The following is a 22,070-nucleotide window of genomic DNA, read 5'->3' on the forward strand; positions in this document are numbered from 1 at the left end:
CTGCTCATGTTGAACTGCCAGCATGGCTGCCAGTCAAATCTGGGACATGGACTAGACATTTACATCTCCAATTAGCACACCCTGTGAGGCAGGCAGACTTTAGCTTTGAGAACGCATGAAGCAGCGATCCGGCACTTACATACCAGGCACAGGGAACAATACACTATAACATCCACCCACGGGTAGCAGCGAAATGAACATATATACATCTCACCCATGAAAGCAGCCACTGCTGACCCGACTCCCACCTCAAGTTCTTTAAAATAAAAAAGGCAACAATTCTGGATCCAGGTAGATTTTTTAAGGTAAGCAATTATTTTATTTCCCTGGCCTGACAGCAATTGACTTCAAAGTCCCAGAACCTGATGCCGACAAAGCGAACATACAGATAGCTCCCAACAGGGAGGACGCTCTTCATTTGTAGAGATGAATTGAAATGTCATGTGTGAATGCGATTCCTGCCCCTCCCCCCCAACAGAGTCCCTAAATGAAATGAATGAGTAAAGCCCCCATGAAACTCTGGCGCCCCTCGTTCCATCTTCTCTGGATAGCAGATGCCGCGGAGGGAGACAGCTGGCCATCGCTTTGCATTCCAGTGCGTGTGAGACCTAAGAGACTGCAGCAGGGGGAGGACGAGCGGCAGGTGTGTGACCTAGCTTACCTTGTAACCCCGACCCTCCATACACAGACACGCTGTCCCTGTCCATGAGAAAGGTGAAGGAAATGCTAGAGGACTGATCCTGAGGCTCCTGAAAGTCCAAGGTTCTTGTGGGAAGAAGAGCGGGACATGTTCAACCCTGAACTCCACTTTAACGCCATCCAAACTGCTGGCAATCATAACCACATTCCGAACAGCCCTATTTTCCAAGAGGACTCCATCTAAATGTCCGTGCGAATGTCTACTGCCACAACTGGGGCGGTGCTATGACACCTGGGCGGAGGAAAAGGACTAGGAGAGGAAGGAATTGGGGCAGAGGTCAAAGGTCGAAATGCTTCAGTAACAGTGGGTATCTTTTGGTCCCTTAGGTATGGTTCCCTACAGCATTCTTTCCCCCTTTGCCTGGTGGCTTGTACAAATGCCACAAAGTCAAACCTCTGCCCAAAGTGACGAGAGTTGCTGCTGAACTGTCTTCTTCTCTATCGGTCACCTGCCCCCTCCCAAACCTCTGATGAAACTACACGAAAGAAAGCTCACAGCAAGGCTGTGGATCGTGTCGTCCCCATCCCGCTCTCACAGCCAATCCAACACAAGTTCTTCCTGGGCTGGGGAAGCAGAGAAAAAGTAACAATTGAGCTCGTGAATAAAAGACGACAGCGTGTGCGGTGTGATGTTTCCTGATGTCTTCACCTTGCGTCTCCTCCATGGTTGGGAGCCCTCCCTCTGGTTCCCCAAGTCCCACACGCACCCCTCCCCTACCCCCAAGTCCAGGTGCTCCCATCTGCTGGGCTTCTGCCTCATTTCCCATAGACACTTTCATCACTGTAGGCCACATACAGAAAATAGTCTTCCTCGTGGTTGTCCTAAAAGAGGAGACAAGAAGACAATTCAGAGAGTTTTAAACAGTCATGTTTATAATGATTGTGAGCCTGAAACGACCTTGTAAAGGAGGCATGGAGGTCAGCATTATTTCCCATTTAAAGTATAGAACAGGACTTTAGGGTGCAGCCCAGTGGTAAAGCACTTGCCTCAAATCTGTGGGGCCCTGGGTTCAAGTTTTAGCACTAGGGAAAAGGGAAAACAAACAACAACAAAAGGAACAAAGAATAAGAGGTTATCAACTACACATTGAGTTCTGACTTCACAAACTCAAGTGTTCATAGAGAACATATCTTACCAATAGCGAAAAAATAACCAGAGTAAGCCTCGCTCTTAGAAAAAAAATCATTCTACAGTCAGCTTTAGTCACAGGCATTTCCTTTTTTCAGCGGTCAGCAGTGACTACAGAGCCTAATAATTGGTCAAAGTACGGACAATACAGGATTACTTAATGCCTGGCCACACATCACACCACGGTTCATCTAAATTACCCCGTCCAACACTCAGGGAAGAAGAATGAATGCAAGACTCCAAGGAAGGGTGAGGAGAGGTGTGGAATGCTGGCTCCTAGGCATGAGATGGCTGTTGTAATCCTGAACTCACAAGCAGCTTTGACTGATTTATACTGCTTCTCCACAAAATTGGGCCTATCAGCAACATTCCATCATGATTGGGAGCGGGTTCTGAGGCCCCCCCCCCCTTCCTGAGGATCTATGATTGATGGTTGATGGGAACAAGGACTCATCTTCTACAGTAGTATAGACACTGGAAAGGTGTCCATGCTTCTGTAAACAAACTGCTCTCCTGTAAATAACACTAATGACATTCACTGAGTTAATGAAGACTGAGAGGAGAAAGAGACAGGGTGAGGGTTGGGGGTAAATGTGATTGAAATATGTACAAGTTTGAGAACATAATAAGTAATAAAACTAATTTATATAATGAATGTATGCTAATAAAGACACTGCAAAAAATACCAAAAAACAAAAACAACAACAACAACAACAACAAAACCCAGCTGGGATGCAATCATGTACACCTGTAATCCCAGCATGTGAGAGTCTGAGGTAGGAACACTAAAGTTTGAAGCCAGCCGGGGCTACCTGGCAAATTCCAAGCCAGCCAGAGCTTCCTGTCAAGACCCCATTTCAGAGACCCAAAGTGAAACAAAACAAAAAATAAATCTTCAAAAACAAACAAGGATGGATAAATGAATTAAATGTCAAAACACAAGTATAGCACACCATGTGAGCTGTAGAGCCCTGGTAAGCCGCCTGGTACTACCAGTAAAATTCTTGCAAGTTTTTGGCACGTTTTTAAAGCTTTCACAAACAAAATATTGGGAAATAATTCTTACTTTGAAAAAAATTCTTAAGGGGGGGAGAGAATGGAGGGATGGGTCAATCAGTAAAAGGCTTGCCTTGCGAGCCCAGGGGACCTGAGTTCAATTCCCAAAACCCAGATAAAAAGGGCATGCATGATACTGTGTGCTTGTAACTCCAGCACTGGGGAGGTAAGAAAGATTCCTGGGGCACAGTGGCCTGTCAGGTCAGCCCAGTGGTTTGCTCTAAGCCAATGAGAGACCTTGTCTCAACAGAGGCATGCGGTGTTCTTGATGAAATACCCTGAAATTGTCCTCTGAGGTCCACCTGCCTGCACATATACATATACACTTGCAAGCAACACACACACACACACACACACACACACACACACACACACACACACAAAGAACTCCTCACACTAGCAAGGAAAGCATAGATACCACAATACACCTACTGACACACATACTCATGGGGAATATATGCTATGGAATAAGGGCTAGACCAGGGGTTACTAGATATGCATCTGACTAACTACCGAGGCACAATGGGAAGCCAGTTTCTTATGTGACATCTATGTGACATCGTTCAAGGGGTAGTATAGTTGCCATCTTAGATCACATTATTTGTATATGAAGTCCTTACTACAGCTTTTCTAAAATCAGACTCTATCTTAACCTTACATTTTGATGCATTCCCTGTACTCAGATAACAGCAACTCCTGGAGGTCTTTGGTTTGTTCTAGAAAGAGAGCTTCCAGATGTGACTATCATTGGCCAAATCTTGACAGTTTATGTGGGAACTAACTGTAAAGACAGGGCTCCAGGTTCACGTGGAAAAGGAGCCAAACGTTGCTGGTGTTTCTTTTCTCCATCTATTGCTAGATGTGGACGGCTGACAGGCAGGGGACGGAGTGCACTGTTCACTGACAAATTATGCTTCCAGAGAAAGCAACAGAATGACGGGTACCAGTGATGATTTGCTATCAAGAACCACTGGAGCCGGCAATAAAGTATTACAGTCAGGCAAGACTAGAGAGATTTCAAAAGATTAAATCGAGTAGGTGCTCAGTCACTAAAGGACAAGGGGTATCTAATCTCCTAGCTTCACACTGCTGCGTGTAAGAGGATACCCATAAATAACACCTCCTGCCCTACTTCCCAGGCGTTTAACAAACCCTGGAACCAGAGCTAGGGGACACCAGGCTGCTGGGTATTGTGACCAAGACCATTACCTCATACAGCTGTCCCATGGTAGCACTGGTGGGAGGGATAGTGTTGTTGACAAAGAAGAATAAGGCGTCCTCAGGTCTCAGGTGGATCCTCTTCCGGATTAAGAAGTAGAACTGGCCAACTACAGGAAGGAAACAGAGAGCAGGGCAAGAAATGAAAAAGGATTAGTAGGAGAAATCTCAGAAAACAAGACAAAAATCCATTGTGTAAGTACAAGCTTTTCAGACCCAAATACTGTCTAAGAGCCTTAGTGGCAAAATATAAATGGAGGCCTGTACAATGCCTGACCTACCGCAGTGGGACTGCCTCCTTTCCTTCCTCCTTATCCACCTTCAGACTCAACATTATTAGCAAATTCTTCCAGCCTAATGTCTACTGTGGGGGAATATGAGGTAGATCCAAGCATTCCCTTCAAAATGGACCCCTGATTCCTTTCCAACACATTTGCACTTTGAGAGCTAACAACAGAAAGAGAACCACTGGACTCCGGCCCTCCCAGAACCATGGGGGCAAGTGTCAGGGCAGTGAGCCCATGCAACTTCTCTCTGCAAACAATGACATTTCTGGGAGGCTGACAAATGCATGAGCGCTGTGTCTAAAAGAATCTTTCTGGGGCATCCTGTAAGCACCTGGTACTTCTTTAAGAACAAGGTAAAGTCTAAATGTGTATAATTCAAAACAAAAGGTAGGCTAGCATTTGCCGTTTTCATCCCTCAAACAGAAACACATTTAAAGATAAAGCATTTAGATATAAATCTCTGAAATGTGATCGTCCCAAGACACGGCTGGTGCTGGTACAAATCGATCGACCTCAGGGTACCAGGAACTGCTGCTTTCCTGGGTCTCCATGACTAAGGCACTTGAGTATGGCATTGGGAAATACCAAACAGAACTGGAAACAGGAGGACAGAGTGTGTCTATCCACACTGGCCAGGTCTCGGAAGAGAGCCATACATAGTCACAACCTACACAAGCTGACAACCTATGCATAGTCACCAACTTAGACCTAAAGATCAAGAATGCTTTCCTGAAATGAAGGGTCAGAAGAGGGAAAGGCCATTACCAGTGAGGTCGGAGGGCACGAGGTACTTCCTCTTATCCAGATCTGGGACCCTGGCTTTAGGAGCCTTCTCCACGATGACCTAAAAGAACAGGAGGGTGGGGGTGAAACCTGGAGACCCTAGTATTATCTTTTTCCTTCCACACCTGAAATTTACCCACACGGTTTAGATTCAATGTCATTTTTAGTTCCCACTTCAAATACTCCTTAAGCTTAAGTAATTACAAATTACCTATAAAGGACTGTAAAAGATATTTACCCTATAATATTTTATTAAGAGAATTGAAAAGATGTTCTGTGTTTCTAAGATGTGTCTGATGGTCTATTAGTTTGATTCTTCCTCTAAAATACCATTATGGACCCAGGAGATGAAGCCGTCATAAACGCTCTCTCTATCAAAGTGTGAAGACTGAGTTCTGATCCCTAAAATCCGAGTGAGTGCCCAGTGGATATGCAGTCCCCATGCTGGGAAGGCAGAAACTGGGGATCCCTGGGCAAGCTGTCTGTCTGGACTAATTGAAGTGGCCAGCTCTGGGTTCATACTGAGTAAGGTGAAGAGTAAGCAAGAATAATAGTACAAGGTATCAACATCTGGCCTCCACACACATGCACACAATCATACACATGCTCACTCACACATGTGAACACACACAGAGGAGGCGATGCCATTTGTTATAGACACAACATTATAGTTTAGAACGCCACTGCCTTCCAAAGGCTACTTTGTTTAAAACATGCTCCTGCCTTGGTGCTATGAACAAGTGGTGGAAACTTTAAGGGGTTGGGCTTCATGGGAATTTTAGGTCACTGAGCTAAACCTGAAGACTGATCCCCATCTTGTCTTCGCATGTGCTTCTACCATGATAGTCTGGACTCAGCACCAGCCCAAAGAATGGGGCCAACTAAGAGCATGGACAAAGGCTTCTGAAGCCAATAGCCTTCTTGCCCTATAGAAGTTGACTGCATCAGACACTGCTACAGTGATGACTAACACACACACACACATATACACACACACACACACACACACACACACACACACACACACACACATAATATGGCTCAGATTTCAATCTTTGCAAAAAAGTGTCCATTGCTAAGTGAAAACTACTATGAATTCTTATAATGAGTGACACTTTCTGAGAATAATGCACTAAATTATTCCCCATTATTAACTGTGTGAGCATTTTAAGGGATTTTCGATGCCCGCATTAAATATTTTCATAACATTTTTAAAGATCACGCATTTCGTAACAAAGAAAAAGACACACAAAAATCTTAGATGATGTTTATATATTTGCTCAGAAAACATCTTACAAGGATATTCAGATTTGACTCCTTGTTTTGAAAAACTCATTTTAGATATAAGAAATGGGAAACACCAAAAAGCAAAGAAGCAGAAACAGACACTGGACAAGTATCCCTAGAAGCTGTGTGACCGTCAGCATCTTTCTGACCTTCTGACCTCTCTGAGCTTCATCAAGACACACACACACACACACACACACACACACACACACACACCCATCACCAAAAGCCACACAAATAAGTACAAGAAAATGCTTGGGCAGACAGGCATGAATCTAAAGCTTCAAATTAAATAGAAAGGAACTTGAAAAACAAATAAACCAAAAGGGAAAAAGGGAAGAACGCAGTTTACAAACAACAGAGCACAGGAAGCAGGTAGCCCTGGTATTCCACCACAGGAACTCTGAGACCTGGTACCTCCTACCAAAAGGAGAGGGGAATTGTTTTCTGTAGCCGTGGCTCAGACACCGTAAGACTGTTTACACATGTTTAAAAATAGTGTGTCCAGTAGTTCCTGCTGTTACAGGTTTCCAACACTATTATTTCAATATCCCATGATCCCTTCTCCTGAGGCCCACGCACAATCCTGAGGCCAGGTTTAACTCGTGAGTCAGACTGCCTTAGAAACGTAATGGCTTTTCTGTAAAAACCTGAACATAGTAAGATTCAGCACAGTGCCCAAGGCATGCAAAGTCCTGTTACAACCCAGAGGTGGAGAAGAAACCAGACAAAGGGTTCCAACTCCAGTGTTGCCCCGACCCCCACTCAAATCTCTGCCATTTAGCAGAGTTCTGTCTCAACCCAATGAGAGGTTGAGAACCTCTCAGACTGGGAGGCACCATCTGGGGGTGAAATCCAGAGGTTCCATGAGATCTGAGTGAAGGTTTACAAATTATCAATGAAGTAAAACATTCAACATCAAGTCATGAGCAAGAGACTACAGAGAGACTGCAATATTCTGGGTGAGTGCTTTAACCAATTGACCGAGAGGGGCCTCTGCCTTGAAGAAGTATGGAGGTTTTCTCGGAATTTGAAAACAGTTACCGGCCACAGCTCGTATTTCTGATGTTCTGAATAATGGGTAGACACATTCACTTAAGTTTCCTGGCTGGCACTGACTACCATCTGAACTCCAGATGGCAGCAAGTGATAACCTACTTCTAGGGTTTGATCTTCTAAGATGTACACTTAATTGTGGTTCACCTCGCTCTAGTACAAACTGGACAAAACAAACATCAAAACCCTGAAGGCCAAGGACTCTGACAGCCCTGAAGCATGACGGTCAGGGCTGGAATTCTCCTCTTCCAGCCAGCAATGTCAAACCTTTGGGTGGTGACTTCACTGCCCTATGCTTCAGAACACGTCTGTAGCACAGGGATTTTAAGGCTGTGACTAGAGTCGGTGAGTATGCAGACAAGACATTCAAGTGCTGCCAGCTATGCGGTCCACGTGTAAATTTAAAATACTAAGTGGGGTTGACAGATTGAGAGAAATTTTTAAATCAATCCTCCACGGGGAAGTCCATGCAAAGAACTATGTAGTAAGAAGGCATAACTGGAGTATTCCCAGCCATTTCTGGCAGACCCGTGTATATGTAATTTCTGGAGAATGGTGAAATAGTTAACTCTCTTCTTCCTTATAGAAAATGGGGCTGAAGGTAGAAAATGGGGCTGAGGACTTTCTCTTGTTGAGCCTTCATTTCTTCTAGTAGTCCAGGCTGAGATAAAGAACAAGGAAGAAGCCCCTCCCCCTATTACTTATGTATCAAAAAAAATTTAGCAGTTTAACACAGCTCTTTTACCTTTCAAAGTTAGAGGAACGCTAATCTAATAAACATCATTGCCTGTACAGATAAAGAGAACGATTTTTAAAAGTCCCTGCTCATCTATCCACCATATTTAACAGCCATGTCATCCTTTGCTCCCAATTCTGCTGCGCAGCCTTCAAAAGAGGAGGAAAAAAAAATACCAAGTGGGCGGGGGAGGGGGTAAAGTGAAAAACACCCGGATGCTGAAGACTCCCTTAGTATTTTCCTTCGCAGTGCATGAACTAGGTTTTAGCCGCTTAAATAGGGGTATATTTCATAGAGGAAACGTTTCTCAGTCCTGGCTCTTGAGATCCACCGGCCCACCCATCACAGTACAGAGCACGGACCTTTCTTTATCCGCACATGGCCCAGGAGACAATAAGGAGGAGGCAGGTTGGCTGTGACGCAGAGCATGACCTTGTTTGCGGGGGCCCCGCCTGGTGGTGCCACCCCCCATTCTAAGAAAACGCAGGGCAGAATCTAGGGGCTTCTCACGTCTTTTTCCTCCTACGCTTAAGGAAATGAGGACGAAACTCGGATTCATGAAGAACCATTGGACAGACATGGATGGGCACAAGGCTCACCTGCTGCTCCAGGGTTGGGCTGCATTTTCTATAAACATATCCTAACTGGGACCCCAACCAGTCGCCCCCGCACACACTGGCCCCGCCACGCGCACATCCCAACCTCCACGGGTGCTGAATCTTGCTGACTCACCCACCACGCGCACGCTGCGCTTTCAGGATGCCAAAAGTGGGCACAGGCCCCGGGGATACAAGCTTGTCAAAACTGGTCAAGAATACGTGATTCAGATGACCCTCCGGCCCCAGGGCCACCCGCCATCCCCAGACTACGGGGCAGCTCCAGGGAAACCAGCTCCCAAACTCCCCAAGCTTGCCCTCTCCCTCCCAGCCCCCACTCACCGGCACCCTGTCCGGGTATTTCTTCCTTATTTTTTCACCTTCCTTTTTCCGATATTCGAAGGGGTGGTCCTCCTTATACTGGAACTTCATGATGGATCGCAGGATGTAGGGGCTCCCCGGACGGGGCCTGCTGCGCGCGCTGTTGACCGCGTCTCCCGTCTGGCCACCCCCAGTCAATGTCAGCCTTATCACAATCGCTCCACCCGCGTCAGCTCCCACGCTCTGGTCGCCGCACTACGTGACCAAACGTCCAGAGAGGGACCTGGAGATCTCCGGGCCTGAAGGTAAAGGACCACCAGGTAAAGAAATGGGATGGCTTTTCCCAAGAGCAGGGAACACAAAAACACCAGGGCGGTGCTGTGACATCACGACGCCCCACCCCCGCCCCGCCCCCCGGCGCGAAGGACCTGCGGATCGGGGTGGACAGAGGCATTGTTTATATGTATGTGTGTTCTTTTCGCCTAAGCTTTTCCTAAACCACTCTGCCGAAACGTAGAAATCGTTTAGTCGGGTTTTTATTTTTGAGAATAGACATTAAAGGTAATTTGTTAATCCAAAGAAGGTTCTAACAAATGTCTTCTTCCCTCCCCTTCAAGTCTCTTGCTTGATGCCCAAAACAAACACAGAGGAAGAAAATCCAGCTGTTTCCAGAGCGATGCAATCAGGAGTCGGGTGTTGGAAAAGCGCCAGTTGTCACGAGATTTGTAACCCAGGCTGAAATGTCCTGTGCTTGCATTTTGACCTTTGTCTAGCACCCACGGCTGGCCTGCCTTCTCTGCCTCAGCTCCTCCTGACTGGCGTCCTTGCGTTTGGTTCTGTGCTGGGATTGATTCTGAGACAACATAAACACAGCGTGACTCATGGATTTGAAGAAGGGTGAAGAACGTGAAGTCATCAAGGTTAGGAGAAGCAATGCCAGCGATGAACACTGGACTTCTAATCACGTTCAAGGAGAGATGATTCCATTCATTTTATAAGGTTCGTCCAGAAGTGTGGTTGCTGGATTCTTGAAAATACAGACGTCAAACAATTTAGGTGTCTGTCTCCCCAACAATACTTTCCTTGAGGGTGGGTATCATCTGCAGGGTAGTTGTCCTGATGAAAAGGCCTTATGGGCACCAAAAACTCTGACTGGCGTGCTGTTAGAAGACCCTCAGTGGTACAGAGAGAGTCAGACCAGGCCCCTCTGGCATACCGGGTTTCCATCTTAGACTTTTTGGATGCTGGGTCAGCCTTCTGATCCTACTGGCAGTAACTCCAGACCTTTATCTTGGGAGCATCAGAGATAGAGGTCAAGAATAGCTTGTGCTGTGGAAATAGAATGACTACTGAATGGTACCGGGCAAGCAACCGTGTTGCCTGATTTTATATATATATATATGTGTGTGTGTGTGTGTGTGTGTGTGTGTGTGTGTGTGTGTGTGTGTATTTATATATTTATATATGAATATATATGTATATATCAAGATTTATATATAAATATCTGTATATATATATATATATATATATAAAATCTTAGTGACTAATCCTTAAAAACCTTGCAAAATAAAATGAGCTGAATTTAACTGGCAAAACAAGAAACTGAAATCCATAGGCCACTTCTTGGTTTCCTCCTAGCAATCTTTCCTACATATAAAGACATATGAGTTGATATATAATATTGTCATGATTATCTTAATTATTTTCAGGTTTTATTCTCAAAATGAAAATAGTTTATTGCCCAGCTACTCATTTTTTACCTTTGACTCATATACAATTAAGTCTTTCAGAAGAGAATTTTACAACCAGTTGAGACAGATCTGGGGATTAAAATGGTAATAGTGTTGTTTTTCTGAGTAACCTTCAGCTTTTTATAGATGTACAGTCTTAGCTAATTGAAAGACAGTTCTTCAGTCCACTCATAATGTATACAGTACATGAAAAACAAAAGATAAAATGCTGGGTAATCAGCTTGGAGGAATTTTAAAGCATTAGTAGTTTACATTAGAATGCAAAATATGTTGGGAGCTAGAGAGATGGTTCAGTGGTTAAGGCCACTGGCTGCCCCTCCTGAGGACCAGGGTTTGATTTCCATCACCCACATGACAGCTCAGAAACTCCAGTTCCCAGGGATCTAATACCCTCCTCGGACCTCTACTGCATACTGCATGCACATGGTACACAGAAATACATGAGGCAGAACAGTCACACACACACACACAAAAAAAATAGAAACAAATCATATAAAAATTCAAAACGTATCTATTTTCACAACTTGACTATTAATTCTCAGAAGGCTCCTTAAAATGTTGTACAGAGGTACATTTATAAACTGACATTCAATCAGATAAAAATATCTTCAAGTTGCTTTCTTCAACCAGACAAAAGGCAGTATGAAAGGAGCACGTTTTCTCATATAGCCACTCCAAATGTTTCTTGTACTGTTCTGGTTTTTCAGGTTTGGAACTTTTGGGGTTTTTTATGCATATTCAGTCATGGAGAGCATCTCAAAACAGTGTAAGCACAGGCAGTCTGCCCACCACTTCAGGTGTTTTCTTCCTATTGGGAAGCAAACTGCACTTCACCTCTGAAGTCATGTCACCCACTGCATCTTAAAATCATCAGCACCTCCCCGATTAGGTAGTTCTTCCAAGAGTTTATACCCAGAGTTACATACCTCTCAAACGCATCTCCTCATCTTCCCCAGTCATTAGAAATTGAAACTGAGGGCTGGAGAGATGGCTCAGTGGTTAAGAGCACTGAGTGTTCTCCCAGAGGTCCTGAGTTCAAATCCCAGCAACCACATGGTGGCTCATAACCATCTGTAATGAGATCTGATGCAACTCTTCTGGTGTGTCTGAAGACAGCTACAGTGTACTTATATATAATAAATAAATAAATAAATAAATAAATAAATAAATCTAAAAAAAAAAAGACTGTGAAGAACCCGTAGACGTTTAAAAAAAAAAAAAGAAATTGAAACTGAATACAAAGTTAAGTTTTATTTTTCTATTTATATTTTCTATTACTATGTGTATGTCAATGAATAAAAGCCAGAATTGGAGTATTGGTCTAGCTGTAACTAGACATAAATTACTACCAAACATCAGAAAACTTGCTTGTTCAGCTTGAACTTTTAAAAAAAAGAAAGGGGTTTTGTCCTGTTTTGTATTGCTTGGTTAACTTTTAAGTGAACGTTACCTACAAAACAAATACCAAAGATCATCTGACTAAGACTGGTTGATTCCTGTGCCAGGAACCTTTCTTGACCCTAAAGTCTCCTCCGTGGACGCAGTGAGTTGAGCTCTCTGCAGCTCACACGTTCTGCACCAGGAGGTGACAGCTGCAGCCTCACTGTTTTGCACACAGTTCTCCTCGTATTGAAGACAGTAGCTCAGTGCAGGGGAGACATAAAAGGCTCGCACATGTGCCTTAAAGCCACCATTTTTATCCACACCCACTCCTAATGGTGTTCAGTCTTGTTTTCATCACCTGTGGGTGGGGCAAAGAGGGACACGAGTGCCAAAATAAACATATTAGCAGGAGTTTTCACAGGGTCACAACGTCATATCCCTTCACTTGTGCCTGTTGTAGTCTTTAGAAGAAAGTCCAGATCCTTAGAAAAGAAGTTGGATTATTAAACAGTGACCATGGTGTTCTTCTCTGCTCCTCCATAGTCGTGTTTCAGATTTTGCACAAAGGTCACTATCACAGTCGGGATGCAGTATTCTCACAGGTTCCTGAGCCCTTCCTTCACAGCTGATACTGCTGTCTTCAGATACTGTAGAACATCCTGAAAGTTAGGAGGTGGTGCCCAAGGACAGGATGCAAGCTCTCTGTGCAGCCTCTTTTTTGTAAAGGCACTGATCCCCATTATTAAGGCATTGCCCTCAGGACTTGATCATTTCCCAAAGGCCTCACCTCTCAATACCACTATCTTGGTGAATGGCAGGAGGGAGTAGGGAGTTAATCAGCAAATGGATTTGGAAGAACCAGAACGTCTCGGGTAGACACCAGATAAGGGAGACAGACACCACTGAGAATGATAATGTAGACATGGGTAGAGAGAGGTTTTAAGAGAGTCCTAATGGTATTTGGGTTCCTGATTTTAAGTAGCACCCCTACTGGAGAAGCTGTCCCTCACAGGCGAACAGGATCTCTAGCCAGAGTAAAAGCCTCAGTCAGACCAGGCTGATCCTCAGACGAGTGGATCCATTACTCTCCAATTGTTTGGATACCCCAGGAGGCATCACTCCTCTGTCTTAATTGCCCCAGAGCAACTACAGGCCACTTCAGCAATGAGAACACACTGGAAACAGCCTGGCAGAAACGAAGCTATTCTAAAGAGACATTAGTCTCTCCATCTTTCAGACTATTGAAACAATTATCCCCCCCCCCATGGAAATTTCCTCAGGAGTCTCAAGCTGGGAGAAAGAAAAGGCATTAACTAGAAGAATTTATAAGATGGTCGGATTTCAAACAGTTCCAACAACTTGTTTCATGGCCTCCCATGATTCTAAACCCAATCTAATGGTGGTGATGTGGAGGACCACAGGCAACTGAGACTCAAGAGATGTACATATCTTGGCCCTCTTACTTCAGGACTCTGAAGACCCAACCTGAGGGGTTTGCTGGAGCTCTCAGTGCCTCTTTTCCAATGTGGCCACTTTGAATAAAGCTCCTTTCTCTGTCTTCTGCTATTGACTTGGCTTTTTTAATTGGTTGTTGAGGATGGGCCACCAGACCTGACTTGGGGCAAAGGTTGTGACCCCAAGTTGATAACAAAATGACATCTATAGAGGACCAAAGACACACCTGTGGTACTGGCCACTCACAGCTGGGCCCAAAGAGGAGGAATAGACATTCACTGTAGTTGCTGAAGTATTTTCCTTCAGGGATGCTTTCTTTCCACTTCACCATTGGCTGCTTTTACCTCCACTTGGTGAAACTGAGAACTGACTTTGGACCCTGTTTAGAATTTTCAGAAAATCTGACCTTTGGTAAGTATCTTCTTGATCGGTGAACTTCGGGCTTTGCTTTCCTGTTTGTCTCTGAACTCTTCTGAGCATTTTGGGGTTTCTTTGAACCATTTGAGGAGCTGCCCTCTGGTGGTTGGCTATATCTTTAGATATTCTTCAGTTGAAATGTACCAGAGTAGTGTTAAACAAACACAGTGACAATGACTGAGACAGCAGCCTTCCTCCTTGCAGAGAAAAAAGACAGGTATTCCACTGAGACATTGTCTGTGAGTCCCTCTCTAACAGACACTGCCACATTTGTGCCAGGATCTTACTTCCTGTTCCACAACCTCTCCCTTGCCTCTTGTCTGGGAATCAGAGGATTTAGCCAAGGGCTTATCCTGTGAAACCTCCCTGATTCCCTGAAAGCCTTAATAAGCACCTGTTTCCATGTTTGCCCCATGGGCTCTGATTTCTTTTTTCAAGGACCCCACCACTCTTCTGTTGCCCATGGTACTAAATTGTTTCTAATAAGCTTCGCTCCTCGTTTCCCAGCAGCCTTTCTCAGACTTCTATTGAACCCCACTTTCCCCTATGCCAAAACTAACAAACTATCAACTATTGTACAATGAACGAAAAACAACTTGGAGGGTTTTTAAAGGGCATTCAAGTAGATTAAAAACATCCAGAATAAATTTAAAAAAAAATTAAAAGTACTATTAATAACCTCAAGAAATAGACAGAACCTCAAAGAAATAGAAAATACCACCTCCAGGAAATGAAGATAATTGATTATAAACACAGAAAATGCACCAGAAAAAAATATCTGACAAACATAAATGCATAAAGGGGTAAAAAAAAGCCAGGAGTGTTAGAGGAAAAGTAGAGAAACAGCCCACAAAGTTTAACAGTAGGACAGAGTGGGTATGGGAGGCAGGGGATCCTCACCAAAGGTCTGACATGCATGATGAGTCACAGAAAGAGCAGAAAAAACGATACAGTTCTTCTAAACCCAACTGTGCCTTTAAAATCTAAAGGAAATAATCTTCTTCCTAGAATTTCATATCAGGCCAAGCTAGTCTCTAAGTGTGGAGGTTGGTCAGGACATTGGGGGCATGGAGGTCATCCAAGTGTTTCCTTCTCGCACACACTTTTTCAGGAAAACAGTCCCAGGGTACGGAAGGCAGCCAAGGAAGGAAAAGACAAGGATAAAAGAAACAGAACAGAGTAATGGAGGGGGAGGGGGCGGGCGTCTCCTTGACAACGCAAGTGACTAACATTATGGATGTGTTACTACTCATACATCAGTTTGTTGGTTGGATCGGCATTATGTTCCTGTGGTAATGAAATGCAGGCATACACATGGTGTCACTCTTTAATCATCAATGAAGAAACTGGAACCCAGAATGATCAAGCGGCTCTCTCAACACTGGGACAGAGATTATAGGACAGAGCAAGGATTTTAACACTGAAAGCCTGGTTTCAGAATTTTAACCATTACGATCTTTTTCCTGCTCTCCACTATACTGTTCTAATCGAAATTAATTGTCTCTTGATAATATTTGTCTCCTTCCAAGTGGGCCCATATTCACCTTTTTTGTATGTACTGCTGCCTGGAGGAGAGAATAGCTCAACTTTACACTTGCAAAGTCATCATAATTAAAGAGGGCCAGTAGTCAAGTATAAGGAACAGCTCTCAACTCCCTAAGTCCTCTGCCCCCCTGCCCCGCGCCCATTGTCCCTACCCTCACCACCACCCACACCACCAACCTCCACCCCAGGCCGTTGGGTAGAGACACTTTTTATATATAAATGGAATTCCTGAGCAGTCAAGATTCTTGGAGCACCAGAGCCATACATAAGCAGGAATAAGGACAGCATGAGCATTCACAGGTGAACACCCAGAAGCTGAAACACAGAGAAGAGCCTTTAATTTGCTCTGCTCCACTCAGAACTCTGAGATTTCATCATATACACTAAAGCAGCGGTGCTTTGGGGTGGCCATGCCACTTCCGTATTTCCTTTCTTCTATTCATCTTTTTATGAGGAACACATTCAACAAGGTAATGCTATCCTTTCTCCTTCTTCAAATATTTTTTGTCATCTAATGCAGGGCAAAGTCCAGAGTATTTATTGGTCACATTTATTATCTTTACAAAAACCAATTCCGACTTCTCTTCTGGGATTCATTCCTCCTAGGTCACACTCAGAATATCTACTATTTTCTTATTTACTATTGTTATTAATTTTTAGGTCTTTATCTGTCACAGAAACTATCCGTCTATTGCTCATTTGTTATTTAAAATTTTATTATTTCTCATCTTGAAGTTTGGACACTTGCTTTCCTGGAACCCTTTTCAAACATTAAAATTATGAGGAATTCCGGGGTGGGGAATGGTGAAATTCTGGGTTGTTCAAGGTGTATGTGCCAACAGATGGAGGATAGCCAACATTACTCAGACACAGCAAGTCAAATATTTTCCACAGTTAACACTTGATGCTTCTGGAACAACCCGTAAAGTTATTTTCCTACTCTGCTTGGTCAAGGTCAGGTTTTCCATTCTGGCCTCTTTATTACGTTCTAGCTGATGCATTTTAACCAAGAAGTAGGTAAGCAAAACTCATGATCTCCACACTCTGCTAAGCAATGTGCTGTTTGCTTTCTTTCTAAACTCTGATCTACAACTGTTATGTCTACCAAGTTGACCGTCTAATAAGAATGGTAGAGTTTTATGCATATAAGAGTCTTTGGTACCCAGACCTGGACCAGAGACAGACGACAACGGAGCATCTGTGTGTCTGCTTGCTCACCCTCCATAGAGAGATGCCCACCCATAGCCCGATTCACCTCCTCCCAGCTCCCCACAAAGCAATCTGTGTTGTGCTCTCGTGAATGGGTATATACCTGTTTCAGGTCTTCCCCACACATACGTGTAAATCTCCTCATGGAATTAAGCTATTCTAAACAGACACAATGTACTCCTCTTTAGAGATAGACTATTGACATAATATATCCCAAGAAATTGGGAATTTACCTAGAACCTCATCATAGGAGAGGAAAAGGCTAAAGAAGCCTAGTACCAGCTAGAAGAACCGGTCTCCAGTTCTGAAAACTTGTCAGACTATCACATAGAAAAGACAAGAGTTCATTGATAATGGGTAGACTCCTCGTGCTTAGCCACACATATCTCTGGCCCACTTTTTTTTCCCCCAGAGCTGGGGACCAAACCCAGGGCCTTGTGCTTGCTAGGCAAGCGCTCTACCACTGAGCCAAATCCCCAACCCCTCTGGCCCACTTTTAAAACCTGAACTTACTTTAGGACATGAAAGGTAGACTTTAGGTGGAAGGAGGGGAATCGTCTTGTCCCTCTTCCCAATGTGTCCACACTGAACAAACCTCTCTCCCTTGCCTTTCACTATTACATGCTTGTTTAATTGGCCTATGAAGGATAGATGTAGAACCTAGGCTGTTATAAACTTAATGGCTTAGGGTCTCTCTTCCTAATGACTCCAGTAACATGAGGAGCCTGGGGCTGTCCAGGTCACTTTGTCCTGTGGTGTAGATAGGGACACTCTTTCATACACCAGCATCACACTGAACTGAGTTCTGAGTGTTTGCAGGAGTTACAGTTTTGACCAATGTAATGTAAAAAAAAAAAAAAAAAAAAATTATAGTTACCTGAGACACTCCAGAGTAAGCAGTAGAGGATGTGGCATAAATCTGTGATGTGTTTGTGTGGGCTGAGAAAGAAAAGCTGATGAATCTCCATTGATTCAAATTAGAGGGGAGACACTGAGAACAATCAGCTAACCTCTTTGTTTCCTGACTTATTTCAACTTGGGTGCAGCTAAGTATATTGTTTTAGAAGAGAGATAATTACCACCATTCTACACACACCCCATAATCTTTATCCCCTCATTGCTTTTATCCAAGATTTTATACTGCTCCATAGAGTAAAAGTCTTTTTCACTGAATGTCACCCAAGGATTCAGATATTCATTACAGTTTCTTTCTAAAACATTGATCACACCATAGCATTCACTGCCAATAAGATATTAACCAATTCCTAATCGGCTTCGACTTCAATGCTAAATTAAATCACTTAATACTAAGCCTAACAATGTATCTCTTTTCTTCTATAATTATATGCTTCCTTCCTTCCTTTCATAGTAATGCAAATACCCTACATAGAAGAAGCTATGAAGAACCAAAAGCAAAAGGAAGGAAGATATTGAGAATGGGAAATGATCACCTCATTTATACTGTGTCAGAAGCCATCTAGGAGATCCTAAGGCTAACAGATGACGTTCCTGAGGTAGTCCACCATTTTTATGTGATCTGCAATGGATGAGCTCTGGGGACCAAGGCTCTGAGATGAAATCTTTCATCCCAGGGTTACTTCTTGCTATTGCTATGCCTTTTCTGTCATTATTAAATTAATATAATTTCTGGCTATTAGCCCACCCTATTGGGCAAATTTTTCTACAGATCAGTATGCAGATGAAATTTTATGAATTAATGCTGTTTGGATGATATTAATGATATCATGCAATTTCTGATTTGACCTTAGGAAAAAAATTTTAAAAGATAGTTTTAGTTGTTTTGTTAGAAAGATGTAATAAAGTTAAAATCAAGCCTAGAATGTGCCACTCCTCATAATAGCAAAGGCTGCATTAGTAAGAAATACAATGAGCTTTCATAATTACACCAAAAAGAGATATAGGCTTGGAACAAATTTGTGTTCAAGGAAAAATATTCAGGTCCAAGGATGAAACCACATGTGTGCCTATGATAAGACAAAGCCATGAGAAAGTTGCTTTGAACTTATAATGAGCTTACAGAATGAAACACTGGTTTAAACTTAGTATCGACATTTTTCTGTGACTCACCTTTACATAACATTTTATCTATGAGGTAATTCTTTCTTACAGAGAGAACATTTTATATTAATGATATGAAAGACTAAAAGCAATAAAGAAAGGTGATGTAATCATTTTCTGCTTCATCCAGTGTTGTGTTTTCTGTGTGAGTGGCTTCTTTCTTTTCTGGTTCACAAAGAGTTAACCAGAGCTTCTGGCTGCCTAACCAGAGAAGGGATAAATCCTTTACTTAATCCCCTCCCTTTTTAACATTTGAGTGTTAATTGCCATAGGCTTGCAGCTTCTGGCTTCAGAGTGAGTCAAGACTACTAAGTGTCTTTATGGAAAGCAGTCTTTACTTTCACAGTAAAGTTTTGTCCCCACTCTCCATCCCCACCCCCACCCCTATCCCTAGCAATGCTTCCCTTGGCTACCATCCAGAGAGAACCAGTACTTGGGCAGGATGCTGGCAAAGCTGTATATAAAAGCATGCCTGGGCATCATGGGAGACACCTTCAATTCTGTCAGAGCCTCCTGGGTCCCCTGCAATGTTTCACCCCCCTTGTCAGACCCTTCTGGGTCTCTTGCAGGGTTTGACCCCTGCTGAGCCCGGCTGATGTATGTGGAACCTACACACCTGGGCCACACCTGGGCGGTGGTCAATTTGTTCCTGGCTTTTGTCTTCTCAGCCTTTTTCCCTGAGATTTGGGCTGGTCTTCCCAGATTTCTCCCTAATTAATTCAGGTCACGTAGTTGGTCTTTTGTTACGGAAGTCAAGAGCCAGGGTTTCCCACTGTGCTTCCCAGATTTTTTCTACCTGGTGAACTTGGGTATATAAGTGGTGAATAAAGCTACAGGACTCTCTTCCTCTTCTGGCTTGACACGAATAACCTGTGTGTGTGTGTTTCTTTAATTCCGCAGGCTTTCGTTCGATTCTCGGTACCATGTCGGTGCGGGCATGGGGCACTGACAAATGGAGGTTCCACCGAGATTTGAACTTTGAATCCTGTGATCCGAGATCAGAAAGACAAGGTCTCCTGACGGGACGTCCTGGGAAGCCGGCGCAGAAGCAGGGACTTATTGGGGTAAGATGGGCTAAAAAAGGCCTCAGTGATTTGGGCTAGCATGAGTAAAACTTGTAATAAAAAAGGACAAGGTAATTGAAAGATAAAAGTTTTAAAGTTGCCCCCCTAGACACAAAGTTTAGAGCAGAAAAAAAAAAAAAAGAAAGAAAACAGGTTAGGCCCCAGAATTGTATGTTCCAAGAAGCCTCTCCTAGGACTATAGAATGGATAATTACATTGGCCAGCTCAACAGCTTTCTCCCAGAAACTAGCTGACCATAAACCTTAGAGAACAATTTTGAGAAGCAGGAAACAACGTCTCCTAAGAACTATCGGACCATGAAGTTAAACAATCTGAGAAGTAAGAGACAGCTTCTCCTAGGAAACAATCTTGAGAGACAGAGAGTTCTTCCTTGTGATTTTTCACTGTTATTCTATGACGCCATCCCTGCCCACTCGGGTTGTGGTTTCTCCCTTTAAATACCTCTTCTCCCAACCTCTCGGGGTCGAACTCCACTGCCCCTGCGTGGGATATGAGTCTCGACCCCAGTGCACTGGTTGCTATCGATAAACCTCATGTGATTACAACAAGGACGGTCTTGTGTGAGTTCTTGGGGGGTTGCGTCATCCCGAGACTTGAGTGAGGGTCTCCCCACTCCGGGGGTCTTTCAGTAATGGTAAGGTATTTTTGTGTATGCGCTCTTTTAGAGTTATGTTTTAGTCTTTGGACCCTGACTAGAGATAGTTTACACCCTAGATATGAGAAAGAATGAATGGGTTTAAGAGAAACAGTCCTCCCGGACTCTCCGCAGATGCTTTGAACTTTTTCAGAGCTCTCATAGGAACAGAAGGAAGGCAGGAGACGTCCTGCCTCTCTGCTGGCTCCTATTGGAAAAATGATGTGTATTGTCTGTCCTTGGTGCACCAAGCTGTCCAGGTCTTTCAGTTTATGTCTGTGGTTTTTGTTTCTCTTGCTTAAATGTTTTATGTTTCATGTTCAAAAGAAAAAATGGTAAAAGCTTTATCTGCTGGTTGTTCACACCTTGATTTGGTTTTAACTCGTTTCAAAAAAAAGGAACAAATGAATAAAAAGCAGTTTCAATCGGCCTTTGGAGCCCTGCACCTGTAGCTAGGAGCCTAGGTCAGCTGGAGAAGCTGCCCGGGGGTGAGCGTCTGCATGAGTTGATTATTAGACTTAGCAGGTGACAAGGTGCTTCTCTTAAAATCACAGCTAGAAAAGTAAAAATGGTGCTTGCTCTAAATATTAAAGATATGTGTAGCCACTTCAATTTTGTTTCTGATTAGTTTTAAATGTATAAATATGCTCTACATACCTTGGTTATGGACTATTGGCTTTTAAGTTATTGGATATGGTTAAAAAAATGTAACATTGGTAACAGAAAGTTGACATAAAACTGGTAATTTGGATGGAGTCATTCTAGACAACATGTGGCATGAGCCAATCTAGGGAAACAGGTCTAAATTGGGATAATACTTTTATGGAACTCTTATCCTAGAAACCAGGCTTCTAAAAGATTTTAAGGCAATGTCTCCTTGTTGATGTATTGGAGACCGCACCATCGTGCGTTCATATGTAGGAATTGGCAGTCAAACCTTGTATCATGAAGGACAGACTTGGAGACTGGATTTTGGAGACCAGGTTGTTTGTTGGAGGTTAAGTTTTGCTTTCAAGTTGTGGTTTGCCCTGAAGTTATCTGTATTTTAATGCTAATTCCACTGCCCCAAGGACAGCTGCCTAGTCACTTACTCAGAACTCAGGTGACTTCCCAAAGTTGTGGTTGTGCTCTGGTGTTACAAGGAGAACTTAAGGATTGTGATTAAGGATTGCCAGTGTTACATTGACTAACTCAAATTTATTTGTAATTAAGAAAAAAATCAAACAGGTAGAGATTGTTACAGGATTTATGAAGGATTGATGAGATTTTGGAACTTGTGAGAGCATTACAGCCTGTTTGTGTACTCCAACTGCCATATTTCAAGATAGATTTAGAGGATTGTTT

General features: G+C 43.4%; 1 protein-coding gene and 1 long non-coding RNA gene across 2 annotated transcripts; one reads left to right on the top strand and one right to left on the bottom strand.

Moving 5' to 3' along the window:
- Positions 1 to 292: 292 nt before the first annotated feature.
- Gabarapl1 (GABA type A receptor associated protein like 1) lies at positions 293 to 9,546 on the bottom strand. Its single transcript, XM_032905567.1, has 4 exons — positions 9,190 to 9,546; positions 5,155 to 5,233; positions 4,094 to 4,212; positions 293 to 1,521 (listed from the first exon to the last, which is right to left on the bottom strand). The coding sequence occupies exons 1-4, from the start codon at positions 9,277 to 9,279 to the stop codon at positions 1,456 to 1,458; spliced, it is 354 nt and encodes a 117-aa protein (XP_032761458.1). The 5' UTR covers positions 9,280 to 9,546; the 3' UTR covers positions 293 to 1,455.
- A 36-nt stretch (positions 9,547 to 9,582) lies between these two features.
- LOC116903191 lies at positions 9,583 to 10,221 on the top strand. Its single transcript, XR_004388258.1, has 2 exons — positions 9,583 to 9,631; positions 9,786 to 10,221. It is a non-coding gene; the product is annotated as an uncharacterized LOC116903191 (long non-coding RNA).
- Positions 10,222 to 22,070: the final 11,849 nt, after the last annotated feature.

The sequence above is a fragment of the Rattus rattus genome, chromosome 6 (assembly GCF_011064425.1).
Source record: "Rattus rattus isolate New Zealand chromosome 6, Rrattus_CSIRO_v1, whole genome shotgun sequence".
Classification (NCBI taxonomy): Eukaryota; Metazoa; Chordata; class Mammalia; order Rodentia; family Muridae; genus Rattus; species Rattus rattus.